At 40.1% G+C, this 15,687-nt stretch overlaps 1 protein-coding gene and 1 long non-coding RNA gene across 3 annotated transcripts in view; one reads left to right on the forward strand and one right to left on the reverse strand.

Annotated features, from left to right (window-relative positions):
• LOC127952878 (uncharacterized) overlaps positions 1-4,520 on the reverse strand; it is a 10,774-nt gene extending 6,254 nt beyond the window's left edge. Inside the window, exon 1 of the long non-coding RNA XR_008153064.1 lies at positions 4,330-4,520. This is a non-coding gene — a long non-coding RNA (uncharacterized LOC127952878). The remainder of the gene's footprint in view (positions 1-4,329) is intronic.
• Positions 1-14,912, forward strand: part of LOC127952862 (cAMP-dependent protein kinase catalytic subunit alpha) — a 19,064-nt gene extending 4,152 nt beyond the window's left edge. Inside the window, exons 1-10 of one of the 2 annotated variants that reach the window (XM_052551716.1) lie at positions 5,040-5,417; positions 7,274-7,335; positions 7,739-7,867; positions 7,935-8,033; positions 8,834-8,916; positions 9,768-9,894; positions 10,048-10,143; positions 10,224-10,346; positions 11,431-11,595; positions 11,738-14,912. In XM_052551716.1, coding sequence (XP_052407676.1) covers positions 5,264-5,417; positions 7,274-7,335; positions 7,739-7,867; positions 7,935-8,033; positions 8,834-8,916; positions 9,768-9,894; positions 10,048-10,143; positions 10,224-10,346; positions 11,431-11,595; positions 11,738-11,863 — 1,164 coding nt within the window. In that variant the 5' untranslated portion in view covers positions 5,040-5,263 and the 3' untranslated portion in view covers positions 11,864-14,912. Of the gene's footprint in view, positions 1-5,039; positions 5,418-7,273; positions 7,336-7,738; positions 7,868-7,934; positions 8,034-8,833; positions 8,917-9,767; positions 9,895-10,047; positions 10,144-10,223; positions 10,347-11,430; positions 11,596-11,737 lie in introns of those variants that run through there. The other variant, XM_052551717.1, reaches the window with a different exon arrangement.
• The last annotated feature ends 775 nt before the right edge of the window (positions 14,913-15,687 follow it).

A 15,687-nucleotide genomic window follows, 5' to 3' on the forward strand; every position in this document is an offset into this window, starting at 1 on the left:
ATGGAAGCATGTTCCAGGAACAGCTGAGAAGAGGAGCCACAGTGGGTTTCATGAGAAAGGAATCTCTGACCCCAAAGGTCAAACCAGCAATAACTGTATTTATGAGGGGGATGTGAGTGAAGAGGACCCGAAACATAAACACAGGCCTGCCATGAGTCTTCAGAGAGCACTTGGGAACCGATGTGAACATTGGGAGGAGGAGGTGCGGGCTGGTAAAGTCATGGAGGCGGAGTCATATGATGCAGCCTGTGTGATCCAGCCAGCCTGGAGTGTTGATGCTGAGCAGTCTCTTGAACATCATGTGATGACCACTGTTATGAACAAGACCACTTTGTGTGTGGCCTCCTGTCTGCATCTTCAGGCGATGCAATCTCTTTGCTTTCTCTCTTTTCCTGTTGCAAAAGTTTGCTTTGCTTCTGCTTTCTTGTGAGTTTTGAATCTCAGCATCCGATGTCTCTAGGATAGTCCTTCATTTTATAAGCGCTTTTTGCCCACAAGGGATGGGTGGCGTTTAAAAAAAAAAAGAATAATAATTACAAGGTAATATAAAAAGTTTCACTTGGTAGTGACGTTGCTGTAATGCCGTTTACCACGGTACTGACACAGTACTCTCCTCATGTGAGGGCGATTGGATGGCATGAAGTAAATAGAACATACAGCGTTAAGCAAGGTAGAACTTACTTCGAAGTGCTTGTTAGACACAACAGAGTTTAGTTGTTTTGCTGCCTCGATATAAAATTCATCTGATGTCATAGGTATTCAGTGGGATCAAACGTTCTTCGTTCAGTCATAATTTATTTAGAATTTTGTTTTATGATACTAGTTTTTCTCTGTTGTTATGTCCAAAGTATTACTTAAAAACTAAGCTCAGAATTGACACCAGAAAGTATTGTGATGCATTCAGAAAGTTGCGGAATCAATCCACGAATCGATGTATCGTCCCATCCATATAAAAATATGACATGGCTATATATCATAGAACCCCACACCCCTATTAAATAAAAATCTGGATGAAAGTTTTCATACAACCACCCCAGCCAAAGCAGTTGAAGTGTTGGAAAGTATTAGTGCATAGCAGAATGTGAAACAATTATGAATAGGAATCTTATTTAAGGAGCTTAATTGGAGTGGTGTCATTTAGTGGGATATAATATACTTGATTGGAAACTTTAAAATAACAGTTTGTTTTTATGAAATCATATTAATTGAGGGACTACTTTTGAAAATGCATTACCATGGTAATGAGATGCCGACCGCAGTGCTGAGGTCATCACCACATTCAATTTTTTTTGCAGTATTTGCAAAGGGAGGTCTACATTCTCTCCCACCGGACATAACCAGATTTCTTGCCACTCAGGATTAAATTCCTGAATAAAACATGGTAGCAATCGGTAGCTCTGGTGTATTTGAATGGGAGAGGGTGGTCTAACAAAGTCCCTTTCCCAACGTCATTTCAGAACAGCACGTCTGCGCTTTACTCTCTCTTATCGAGCTGCCTTAGGCCTACAGCCTTCACTCAAGACTTTAGCTGCGCAAATCCACGTTAATTATCAGCATTTATTTGCACAGCTATTCAGTTAACAACGGCTCTGTGTAGTAACAGCTGCTCTATGTGAAATCACACACCTGATGGAATTTACCGCTGATTATAGAATCGGCTTTACTGACGAGATGCGTATTAATTATCGGACGATAGTTATTGCGCACCCCTAGTTTGGATCATGATTAAAATGCAGTGGTTGCTAATTTTAAATGGAAAAAGGGCAGACAAAGCCTTATTTTGTTTATATGAAGAGATTTATTTTCTGTTATTTATATGATTTGGGTCTTGTTTTAACATTTTAATTTAGTTTTATTTACATTCACATTCTATTCAAATTGTAATTTAGTAGACACTTTTATACAAAGCATCAAATGAGGACAATAGAAGCAATCAAAACCAACAAAAGAGCAATAATATGCAAGTGCTATATTGGTTTATTATTATAGTTATATTTAAATTTCACAAAGAAATGTACAGCATTCTGTCCAAGCAATAATAAAATGACACATTTAATTAATAATGTGTCTTAAATATTATATTGTAAAATCTTGTGTAATCTAAACACAGAATCGTGAGTCGAGTGAATCTTTACATCCCTAGTCACAACCCTAATTTGTTATGCATAATTTAATGGACTGCAAAAAAGCTAAAAGGTGATTCAACATCCTGATGAAAAACTATAATGGAGGGAAGCAAACTGGTTTTAAAATGACAAATATAAATGTATTTTTTGTAGTTGTCTTTATCTTTTCAGTGAATTATTCAAATTCTTACACATAAATGATGTTGGAAAAAAGTTCAAAGTGCATGTTATTTTTCATCTGCGAAGTATACAGGTTCTCTGCAATAAATTTGATGCACAGTTTGTTCCTAAGTCAAAAACCTTTCAAGGCCCCTCTTGAGCCCATCTTGCATAAGGCGTAGTTGGTGTCGGTGAAACAGATATGTGTGAAATGGATCTCAGTGGCATGCTGCTGCTAGAATCTATGTGTGAAGAGTGGATTTCTATTTGCATGTGACTGCATGTCATTTGAATATGCTCGATACATTCAGTTGCAAAAAAAATTTGCGGTGGGTTTTAGCGCACCCTCCTCTGGTCGGAATGAGGGGCTTTATTCATGCTATGCTTCACATCCATATCTGCTCTATCGCCGGTGGATCGCCCTGATCCCCAGAGACAGGTGCTGGATGGTATCCGGGGCCACGCGCTGGGGAGGAACATATTTTATCATGTACACGAACAAGAGAGGACGACGTGGCATCTAATGCTGTGGATCAGATCAAGATACAACAGTAAGAGTTGACCTCAAGGCGGGCAGTGGTGGAAACAGCAGTCCCTGACTGTTCAAGGAAGCCCACGGGAGGAAACGGGGTGTGTGAGCCCGGCACAGGAAGGCAAGGAAACGGAGAAGGTTCAGCCCCGCCTGCCCTGAGTTCCGAATCTTCAGACAGGTCAAAATAGAACAGTCTCGTGCAAGAAATTACCTTAACTCCTGTTTTCGTAAAAAGAGTTTGGAAACGCAACCGTTCAAAGTTGGAAGCCTCTACGCCACGCTTATTTTCACGGCTCTCTAGCATGTCAGCGCTGCAAAGATTGGCAGAAAGGCTGTTCCAGCGGGCCAGTCCCTGTCTCGGAGACTCTAGCGGTGGGAAGGGCGGCCACTACCAGTCCCAGGATGAGTCCGAGGCCTCTTGCTGGAGTGAGTGAGTGATCGACCTGAGGCATTATGTGGGTTAAGGCTGCTGGCACAGTGAGTGTTTGGACATAACTGTTGAAGGTGGAGCTTAGCAAAGGGGGTGGAGAAACCTGCATGTCTAAAGGTTTTACCTCTCCATCTGATATATAGGGAAGTGTTGGCCTGACTCCAAAATGAGTGTGTGCGATCAACCAATTATCCTTTTGAATACTTCACCTTTGATTATGGATAATATATCCACCAGGCTAGATAAGTCTTGTCAAGTCAGTCTTGTCAAGTGAGTGTTTAGTTTAGAATTCTGCTTTAATTTCCATTAAATGTCATTGTTTTGATTATCTTGCTCTCTGAATGTTAATATTACTCATTGGCTGAGCACAATTTATAGATGTTTTTCGTAATGGGATCAAAAAGAGATTTGGATTTAATAGAAACTGTTGTATATGGGTGATATGGCGATCTAGTTTAGATTAGCACCTCTTGTTGTGTTTTATGGATTGATGTGGGACTGCCGAGACACAGATCCTGGGTACAAAGCCCTTTTTATTCATCTTTTAATGTTTGTGCTGTTGCCTGGCGTTGGCTGCGTCATACAGGAGTTCCAGGGAAGCTGACTGTCTGTCTCCTGGGAAACCTGTCAGTGTGTCCCGCTTTTTTGGGGTCCCAGTGTTCTGCTGTTCCTGCCAGTCTCAATTATGAACTAATGCTAACGGCATTATCCGTTCATGCAGCGCTTATTCACGCTTTGAGATGACTAGGGTCAGACTCCAGACTCTTTGAATATTTGCCGATTGCTCTACAAGCATTTGATTTGTATTTTGACCGTGTTTTACAGGCGGTGTCTTCATCTTCATCTGTAAAATCAGTCCTCTTTTGTCAACTCTCCTGGATTTTTTCTTTAAAGTCTCGTCTTTAAAGTTCCCACCAGGCCACATGAACATTTGCTTAAAAACCGCACCTTTACCAACACTGTATCCATAAAGTCAGCCCGTGGAAGCTTGCCAAGTATCTGAGAGCTGAAGGAGATTATACCTAGACTAGAGCAGCACCTATAGTTCAAGAAATGAGGTCATGGAGGAGGGAGAGACTTACCAAAGGTGTCACTGTCCCTTGAGTCTCCACCTGGCCTGGGTGGCTGGGTCTGGGTCAGTCTTTAAATCCATCTGTCCCTGACTCTTCCTGTGTCTCTGCCTTACTCTCGCTCTGTCACTGCATTTATTCCCTGAAAGAGGCTGAAATGCCAGGCCTGGGGCTGCACTGTGTGCAAATGGGTGCTGCTCTCAGATATGTTTGTGTGTTTTTGTGAACCAGTGGGGCTTTTGATGTCATTGCCCCACTAGCCGACCCCCTTTGGTGTGCGTCAGAGTGAGCAACAGCAGCTGAGGGCCACGCTGATTGATCTGACTAATCAATTGTTGACTCTGTCCACTAGAGGACATTTTCAGGGTTAGAGGGACCACTTTATGCAGTACCCTTTCCAATGAATTTTTCCAGGCACTTTACACCCTAATTTCTCCACTTTTAAAAACTGTTTACCATTTCTTTGCTGCTTTCAGGTTGCTACACCTATCTGTTTATTGTCCATGTTTCTCATTAGATACGACACTGCTGTTATAGGTTTGCCCCTCCTCTAAGCGACCAAGTCCCTATTTGGATCAATGCAGTGCGCATGTTTGTGTATGTGCTTGCGTTTTAGGCCTGTGTGTTCCACTTTAGGGTGAGTGGAATGGCACTGTGTACAGAATAAATATTGATACAAACGTAACATGAGGGGGATTGATTTACCAGGGTGATGTCCGCACAGTGGAGCCGCAGAAAGCGAAGGCTTTAGTTCGGCATTCGGCACTCGAGGGAGAGCAGGAACATCAGCCTGAATCATTGGCCACACTTGGAGACAAAAGCAGCGTCGGAAGCACTCCTATAGCTCTTAGCAGAAGTGGATGTGAGGGTCAGACGTGTAGGGGTAGGGCTATGAGCCTGATGCTGTGAGGAAGAGGAGAAAGGAGGAACAGTCGCTGCAGGGCCCATGTGTGACCGAAAAAGCTCCAGGAGGCATGGTGGGAAGCGGGAATCTCGTTCTTCAGGAGAGTCTCGCTCTTCAGGAGGATCAGTGGAGGGAGGAGGAGGGGGAGGTAGTAGTGGTGGAGGAGGAGTGGAGGGTCCCACGCTCCTAGTGGACGGTAAGGGCACGGCTAACTTTGTGTGGGAATCGGTCGTTTCCCTCCAGTTGTCTTGGCACCCGTTTGTTAGGGGAGTCATCACAAAGGCAAAGATCATTCATATCCTGAGCCATTTATGAAATTGCAGCAGGGTTATTTTTACATAAGTCTCTTGTAATTCTTTGATTTTTCGTTTGCACGGCGTAGCGGCTGATGCCTGACCTTTGTTTTGTATCTGTTTCGAACACGTGTTGTTGCATGGTTTTATAGAGCCCCGTTGGATCAGCATTAGGTTTAGGTGAACTTTGGACACTGTCCTCTCCCCTGCCACTATCTCCTACTGTAGTTCCTCTACAGATTATCTAAACAAAGTAGGAATATGACCCTGGAGTGTGTGCAGTCCCATCAACCACTGGGTTTGTGAGAGAGACACTCCTGAATCTCTCTCAGAGATAATAAGGCAGGGGAATTGACAGGAAGTTGTGGGGTGAAGCTTTTGCTGTTTCTCTGGCTCTGCCCGGAGCCTGCGGATTGAAGATAATGGCAGTAGATTTGAGCATCACTAACCTCGCTCTACAGTGTCTGCTTCTTTCACCATGGAAAGAGATCGTTTAATGACCCTACTTTGGATTCAAAAGCATTGCACTTTGGAAATGCTTCATGTGGGTGTGTCCAGCAGTTGTCTTTAATGGCAGAAATCGCACTGCGTTTCTTTGTGTGTCTCCTCTGGGCGCAGCAGTTACAACAGTTGGATCTTCTCCGCTGCTGTGACAGCTTGCATTTCCCCAGAGGGAGCGCTGGTAGTGTGGAATGAGGAAGAGTCTGTAATCTGGACATTCCCACAGAATTAACAAAAAAGGGGGAAGAGTAGTACTTCGTTGGTGTGCTGATTTCTGACTTGATTCTTTCTCGCCGTTTCTGAAGCAGAAATTAAGATGCTGTGACTTTTCTCACATAATGTACATATGCACGCACACACACACACACACACACACGGAGTGAGAGCAATATGAAGTGAGAGAAAGTCAGTGGATATTGATTTGGGTCTGAGCTCTTGTTCTGTCATGGTGGGCTCAGGAAGTATTAGATAACATGAGCTCAGTCGATGTGGTTTTAACAACAGTGGAAATTAGAAACAGGCCTTACCTCGAACAGCCAGTGAGAGTGATTGCCACAGGCTCTGAACACACAACAAACATGATGAAAAACGGAAGTGGCCAGAACTGTGGGGAACACTGTTTTAAGTTTGTTTGTTTGTGGTGTTTTGTGGTAGGGAACTTAAATCTATACAGTTTAGCTCTGCCCTGGAATTTAAACCAAGATAACAACCTATTTTCACTTTTGCATTGTTTCCAACATAACGATGCTGAAAGTGTAGATATAAACAGTTAATACCTGAATTTGACCGGATTTTATAGAGAGGGATTTGATAGGAAGATGATTATTTGTTGGCATGGTCAATATCAAATTTAAATGCTTTGGAAGTTAAAGGGATGTTTTCAGGAGATTCACTTTGTGTACATACAGTGTGACGTGTGGAAAAGGTAGTATTTCTCAGTCTTCCCAGGCATTTCTTCAGCTCATACGCAGCACAGCTGATGAAACGTCATAAATTGCTGTCATAAATAAGGGTAGACTAGCAACTCTGGACTTTAATGTGTTGTAGGGGCTGTAAAAGGTTGATGTTGACTCCCATGCAGCCATGCCTGTATTTACATGTCCTACCTGTTTTCATTTAACAGATTCTAACCGCAATATCTCACTAGATTTTTTTTTTCTTTTTTAGCACATTAGCATATCTTGAAGTGCAATATTGTTCTGTTGTGCACATAACTAAAAAATAACAAACACATTATTTCTGCCTTTTTTGTTTTCAGTTAAGGAGTTTCTTGCTAAAGCCAAAGAAGATTTCCTAAAGAAATGGGAGAACCCAGCACAGGTCAGTTAATAACATTTTCTACACTGCATACAATCATTGCCAACCAATGAGCATTTGCAATGAGTTGCATTGCGCCCCCTTCTGGACACAAGACGAAAACCCTGCTGTTTGTTTTTCTTTAACACCAGTCTCTGTTACTGTTCAGTTAGTAGGGAGCTTAAAATTACAATTTGATGAATAAAGAATATTATTTATTTGGTGCATTTCATCACACGTCTGAAAATCATAAATAGCTTACACTATTGATCTTCTTGTTGGTGAACATTCAGTCATGTAAGTTTGACTGTGCTCCAGATAAACTATACAGGAACAGTCAAGTTTGTCTTTGAAAAAATAAAAACAACATGCATTTACCAACAATTTTCATCTTCTGTTCCTTCTTATACTTTATTCTGTTCCTCAGAACACTGCAGCTCTGGACCATTTCGAGAGGTTGAAGACTCTAGGCACTGGCTCGTTTGGACGAGTCATGCTAGTCAAGCACAAAGAATCAGGCCAGCATTTTGCCATGAAGATCCTCGACAAACAGAAGGTGAGCCACTCTCAGAGGAATCAGCTGCGTGTCTGTGTGTTGGAGCTCATTTCCTCGTGTCTTTCAGGTGGTGAAGCTGAAACAGATAGAACACACGCTGAATGAGAAACGCATCCTGCAGGCCGTCAGCTTCCCGTTCCTTGTGCGATTGGAGCACTCGTTCAAGGTACAAGCTCTGTGTGTGTGTGTGTGTGTGTGTACTTGCACATTTTGGACAAGGATGATACAGCAAAATAGTCTTTCAGCCTTTAGATGATTTTCGGGTCAGTAAGATGATTTTTTAAAAAGATATTAATATATTTATTCAGCAAGAACATTTTAAATTGATCAAAAGTGACAGTAAAGACATAATGCAATTTTATTGGACTTTCCATTCATCAGAGTCGTCGTCGGCTTCTTTCGGCTTTATCCACAAAAGTGTTAAGCTGTTTTTAACATTGATAATAATAAGAAAGGTTTCTTGAGCAGCAAATCAGCATATTAGAATGATTTCTGAAGGATCATGTGACACTGAAGACTGGAGTAATGATGCTGAAATTGAAAGTGTGAAGTGAAGTGAAAGTGACATTCAGCCAAGTATGGTGACCCATACTCAGAATTCGTGCTCTGCATTTAACCCATCCAAAGTGCACACACACACCTGGATCAGTGGGCAGCCATTTATGCAGTTGGGGGTTCGATGCCTTGCTCAAGGGCACCTCAGTCGTGATATTGCCGGCCCAAGACGTGAAGCCACAACCCTAGGTTTCGGCAGACTCTCTCACCACTAGGCCACGACGTCTTCCTTTACTACCTTTAAATACAGCTTTGCATCCCAGGAATAGATAACATTTTAAAATATATTTAATTAGAAAACAGCTATTGTAATAATAATGTTTCACGATACTGTTTTACTATATTTGTGATTAAACCTTCATGAATATCTTCAGTGTTTTTTTGTTCATTATTTGTGTGTTCTGTTCTTAGGATAATACTAACCTGTATATGGTAATGGAGTATGTTCCTGGAGGAGAGATGTTCTCTCACTTACGTAGAATCGGACGATTTAGGTGAGTTTTTCATATCGCTCTTGCTGCATGAGCTTACGCCAACCAGGCTTATTATACTTGTGGAAATATGTGTTTCTTTATTGATTTTACATTTAGATGATTTGAACTTTCTTCTGAAATCACTCTCATGGGGCGTTCACACCAGACGCGACTTGCGCAAATTAAATTTGTTCCGCGTCATTCAATTCATTCATTCAAGTAATTCGCGCAAATTGCGTCATTCGCACCGCCTCATTCGCGCAAATCGCGCTGCAGGATGTATATTCACGTCTTTGCATATACTTAATGTAAATCACTCACGCTTAACACTTCATTCGCGTCTGGTGTGAATGCACCATTAGACTTTATTTTTTATATATAGCTATTTATTGTTTTTTTTCTATTATTTTTAGTGTCGTACTTCAAATTGTGCCTCATCATCTATATGATGACACACAATTTCGAAACGACCTCATACTCCAAATAACAACCAGATTTGAGACTTATTAGTCGAATCTAGAGTAGCGCTGCATTCGTGCTGACGGTGATTTCAGTCATTTTTGCAATAAAAATATTACGTAACTGTTGACTAACTTCCGTGAGCTGCAGTGCGATATTTAGACGGGGAGCACTGAGGCCAAATTGTCACTTGCCAAACATTTCCAATGTATTTATAGTGTCTTTTTGAAGGCACTTTATAGCAACTCTACAAGATTCAAAACATTTGTTGTTGTCCGTACAACCTTCCTCACAAATGAAGAACCTGTTTCCTCTAAAACTATTCAGTCGTCTCATTCTTGTGTAATTACTGCGCACGCAGGTCCCGTGACCGCTGTACATTTACCTTGTGTGTCTGTCTCTGTCCGGTGCAGTGAGCCTCATGCCCGATTCTACGCCGCCCAGATAGTTCTGACCTTTGAATACCTTCACTCACTTGATCTTATCTACCGAGATCTGAAGCCTGAAAACCTGCTCATAGACCAGCAGGGCTACATACAGGTAAAACACGCAGGGTTTAAAACCAGACCACTTCATGAAATGATAGCAGCTCCAAAAATTTCTCACTACTGCAAAGAGTATACCTGCTTTGTGTTTGGGTGTCTCTACAAGACAAATGAATGCATGCAATATTAATTCTTGCTGTTTTCTCAGGTAACAGATTTTGGCTTTGCTAAACGTGTAAAGGGCAGGACCTGGACACTGTGTGGCACACCCGAGTACCTGGCGCCAGAAATCATCCTCAGTAAAGTGAGTACTGAAGCTGCATTACTTGTCCTAACTGCAGTTTAAGCCATTTCAGCGTAACTCCTGTTCGCTCTGTCTTTTAGGGTTATAATAAAGCAGTGGACTGGTGGGCTCTGGGAGTGCTGATCTATGAAATGGCTGCTGGTTACCCTCCGTTCTTTGCCGACCAGCCCATCCAGATCTACGAGAAGATTGTTTCTGGAAAGGTGAGCGCATTATTTGGTGCTGGATGTCCTATAGTGCAGTGGTGTCAGTGGTGCTGTTATTATCTAAACTGGGGTTGTTTCATTGCTTGAGATAAACTTAAAATATTAGATTGAAAACAACTTGCTTCTGGAACTGAAATAAAAATAAAGATAAATAAAAATATAAAAAACTTAAGTAATGTAATATATTTTTACATTTGAGATGCACACACACATATATATATATATATATATATATATATATATATATATATATATATATTAAAGCTGATTCAAAATATTAATACTACAAAATAATAAACAAAACATAAATACTGGAACAGGTCTCGTGTCTTTTAATGTTTTTATTTGTGGTTTTGGTAACACAGAGCAGGGTGAATATAGTTAACCGAAACAATTAAAACATAAATAAAATAAAATAGTTAAAACTTTAAACTAAGATGAGAAATGTTGCCTTGACAACTAAATTAAATCTGTACATTGAGAAACTAAACTATATTAACTGTAAATTAAAAAATATATATAAAAAAAACTAAATATTATTTAAAAAGAACAAAACCAAATCAAAATCTCAAAGGCGCATAACAAAATGACTAAAAATTAAACTGAAAAACATTATTTCAAAAGTTTAATCAAAACTGAGTATACAAATAATACTAAAAATGCTGTCCTGGAGTCAGACCTATGGGCTTGTATTTTTTCTTTGTGTGTGTGTGCATTAGATAACCAAGCATATTTTACATTTGCATTTATTCATTTTAATTTTTGTTTTATTGCATTATTTTAATATTATTTAGTTTTTAATGTTACTAGGCAATAGTTAACTCATAGATTTTTTACTGATATGAATTTTTGTAATAAAGTTAAAATTTTAGCTGTTAGTCATTTAAAGGTTTTAGCTTGCTGTCTTCTGCTGCTGCTCTCATTGGTTTTGTGGATTGTATCCAACATCAGCCGTCTTCTACATGGTTTTACATTTAAATATTCAAGTCACAGCATTGTGTCAATTATGATTGGACTTTCTGGTGTATTGGAACATGACATATATTTGTATAGGTGACAGCGTGTCTCAATCTTTCTCTAGGTCCGCTTCCCCTCACATTTCAGCTCTGACCTGAAGGACCTGCTGAGGAACCTGCTGCAGGTAGATCTGACGAAGCGCTTCGGTAACCTCAAGAACGGCGTCAACGACATCAAGGGCCACAAGTGGTTTGCAACCACCGACTGGATCGCAGTCTACCAGAAGAAGGTACCTCAATCACACTGGGCTCTTATAACCTTCTCTCCACTTTCCCAGTTTTCAACTCATCCCCATTTGTAAACAGCTCATCATCAGTACATGTTATGGTCTCCATAATATTTAATCAGAATGTAATAACCCGTGTCTTCAGGTGGAAGCCCCCTTCATCCCTAAGTGCAAAGGCCCCGGGGACACCAGCAACTTTGACGACTACGAGGAAGAAGAAATCCGGGTCTCTTTCTCAGAGAAATGTGGAAAGGAGTTTGCTGAATTCTAGAAGCAGCAGCGGAGGAGAGGGATGGAGAGAGGTTAGATGTGGGGCAACCGAGAGAAGAAAACGTTTTCCAGGGTGGTGATGATGATGATGATGGACTGGACTGAGCCTTATCCGGTAACAACAACGTAGAGCCCTCACACACAGATTGAGGGAGAAGAAGAACAAAGTCCAGAGAGAGACGCCAGCAGTGTTGCCTTTTCAGATCCTTCGTCCCATGTTACTTGTCCATTTTCATGTTTTCCCTCTTGTTTGGTAGCCAGGGTCCATTGGGCAGAGATTCGGTCACTTCTCTGTGACTGGCTGGCATGGGGATAATTGTGACTTCTTTTTTTTGTTTGTTTTGTTTTGTTTTTCCAGAGATATAGAGGTTACTTTCTGGTACTGAATATTGGCTTCTCCAGAGAATGTTTTGTTTTGTTTTGTTTTGTTTTAATTAGCAAAGGTGTCCTTGCTCTGTAGTTCTCCACCCCGTCACATCATGTTTACGTCATGTGCACTTATTGGCACCCAGTACCAAATCAAACCAACTTACACCGTTCAAGACTTCTGGCTTTTTGTTTGACACCTCACCCATTTCTCATTTGGATTTCAAGCATCACACCACCATCCTTCAAATTTGTCATCACATATTAATTGGCTACAGTGCTCTAAGATCAGGCAGAATCAGCCGCTTGGTGTAAAGATGGTTGATTTGCATCATGCATTTGTCATTCTCCAGATCATTTAGTGTATTTAAAGCCGTTATGTGCATATATAAGCCAATAGAATGTGCTTTGGGTTGAAAGTGGCAACTGAAAATTCGTTACACTACTTTAAATTACACATTTGTAGCATGAAAGCATACTTGAAGCTCCAAATCCGTTATTTCACTCGTTTCACAGATGGCTTTGATCCTAAGATGTATTTCTAGAGATAAACTGACAAAAAGCAGAACTGAAGGAATGCAATGAATTAACCGCAAACACAAACGCTTGTAATGCAGTTGGTTTGTTTTTAAAAAGAGGCTTTTAAAGGATAACGTTAAAGGAGAGCACTGTTTCTGTGGTCACACTGGGTTCCTGGTGGATGTTTTTTTGTTTGTATTATTATTATTATTATTATAATTTTCTGCCGTGTCGCCTGCTAGTGACCAAACCTTTTGTTTAATTGAACAGTCTGGTATTTGTCCTTACCCTTACCGATGATAAGAATAATCTTCTGGACATGAAAGTTGTTTGAAAATAAAGCCGATTTTCAGTAAGTTTTAACTTTCTAAGGCTTCACCAATCAATCTCCATTTTCTGCTTCAAATAAGCTTGTAGTTCATGTTGACGTCAGTCGTTTACGATATCGACCAATTTAGTGAATCTCCATTCGGTCTGTTGAAATATCGTCCCGCGAACTGATCAAAATTTGTGCGCTTTCTATCTTGCTCTGTAACTTTATTGGATGCAAGACAATCGAAATGCAAAAACCCGTATGATTTAAGTCGTTGTTGGTGTTTAGTTTCCAGCAGTGTGCAGTAATGCGTAGTGTGTTGCAGAGATTTTATTTCGTTATGCTTGAAAAGCTTCGCGTCAATGAATATTTAATTTGATTGTAAAGGCGCCAAACTGAACTGCTCTCAGTTTGAGTAACAGAAAGGACATAATATATAAAAATACATTTTTGCTACTGCTAGTGGTGCAAAACTGACACGCTTCACCTTTAAAACTGAGATGCCCACCATCTCTCGTTGCTCAGTCCTTCAAGGGTCGGCTGTTCTTTAGGTGCGTTTTTAAAATCAGATTTTTGGTTTGTTATGATAAGCAATGTAACTTAATTTTGTTGAATGTGTGCGAACTACAGAATTGGTTCCAGGTTCAAATTGGTATTTCAGACATCTCTTTTAACAACAGAAGTATCTATCGTGTAGACTGAACGGCTTTGATGCCATTTAAATTGCAGTGTGAGCTCAAAATACTCTGCTTTTCCCTCGCAGGAAATGTGATGTCAATGTTTCTGCCAGATTTACAGCCAAAACACACCAGATTGGGTCAGTTTTTGATCATTCAGGTGCTGATATTGCTTTAGAAACATAGACGAGCAAAAGGGCAGGAGTTCATATTTCACAAAACTTCATGGTAGGTTTCGATTTCCTCCCTCATTCTTTCTCCCTGCATGCCTAGCTTTTGCTGGGACATTTTCTTGCCCCATTTCTGGAGACTTTGTCGTGAAATGGTTGTACAAACAGGAGAAACAGCTCCATCTCTTGGTTTGAATAGCTGGAGAACAAAACGATCAGTGTTTAAAGAATGCGTCTGTATGTTTAGATTACCCAGAAGGCTCTTCTGCGCTGGTCTTGTGATGCTAGAAGCAACGTAAGACTATCCTCAACTGGTGTGCTGAGTTTTAATGTACAGTTTGGCTTCACGTGAGCTCCTTTCCTCATCTCTGAGCTCGATCGTAACATGGAATGGTTCTGTTTAAAGCAGCACCGGTTTAAAACAGTGACTTTTGGGGGAAATTGTGGCTCAAATGCATCTTTCATTACACTTTTTTTTTTGGTCAGAGCATGAAAAAAAGTGACATTTTTGCCGTATTCATATGTCGTCCATCTATGTCTGGGTCCTGTCCCTTCCTTTCAGATACATGGGTGTCACACATCCTTCAGTCATGTGTGTGTGTGTGTGTGTGTGTGTGTGTGTGTGTGTGCACACATCAGTCCATTATACAGTTTGCCTTTGTACACATCCAGTTTCCTACACACTTCTATTTGCTTTAAAAAAAAAAATCATAAAAACTTTTGATTTACTTTTGCATATTTTCTAAGTGTATTTTCAACAACAGGAGTCTCTTTCCTCCCGCCATGGGTATGGGTGATGGTGTAGTTTATTGTACCTTTCTCGGGAAACAACACTGTATATTCTCTGCCTTTAACAGTCTTAATTATTTTACCTTCTGGAGAAGTTGACGGATACCCATAGGACACATCGACTATGTTTAAAAAAAAAAATATTAAAATTACACAGAATAATATTTTGCAACATGTATCATTCCAATAAAGTTTTAATTGTTAAAATTACAAAAATATGGTGACGTCTTAATTGTTTTGAATTCTGATTCATCTGTCACGGGACATTTAACAGTTTTAACCATTTTCTTTGAAAGCATAAACGATGGATTGGTTTTGTCATTAGTCACATGATGTTCTGTCTCAAAATGAGCTGGCAGCAGACCAGAGAAGTTATTATTATAAATCTCCTTGAGATGACCTACTACATTTGCTAAAATGTGAAGCACACTGCACAATAACGTATCCCACAGTGCAATGCGCTTGACTTGACCTTCCATTTCTAGTGTGATCAATAAAGCAGAAGTACTTTGACCCAAAATCTTACCAAAAAAAAACAAAAACAAAAAAAAAAACAATTTGCTCATTTGAATGGACTGACATTTTAAGATGTTTAAATTGGGGGTGTATATATATATATATATATATATATATATATATATGACTAACAAATTCTTATATTTGTTTCTCACATGGAGCTCAGTGTACTACTGTTTTAGATATTTAAGGTTGCATAACCCATTGTTTCAAAAACTATTTGTAACGTAGTATGCAGTACGTAGGTAGGTAATATTCCACTCCACTCATTTCCTTCGTAACTAGTATTTGTATGGTTAAAAAGTGATTTTATTTTTTACCTTTTCAATCCCAAAATCAGTAGCTGGATTAAAAAAGGAACGTAAATGAAAAGTTTGCAATTGCATAAAACGGACTTATTCAAGTGTAACTTAAAAAAAATCGTACGCAGTAATGCAGTCTGCTTGTATTGCATTCCAAAGCAGCATCAACAGCC

Source organism: Carassius gibelio, chromosome B3 (assembly GCF_023724105.1).
Source record: "Carassius gibelio isolate Cgi1373 ecotype wild population from Czech Republic chromosome B3, carGib1.2-hapl.c, whole genome shotgun sequence".
Classification (NCBI taxonomy): Eukaryota; Metazoa; Chordata; class Actinopteri; order Cypriniformes; family Cyprinidae; genus Carassius; species Carassius gibelio.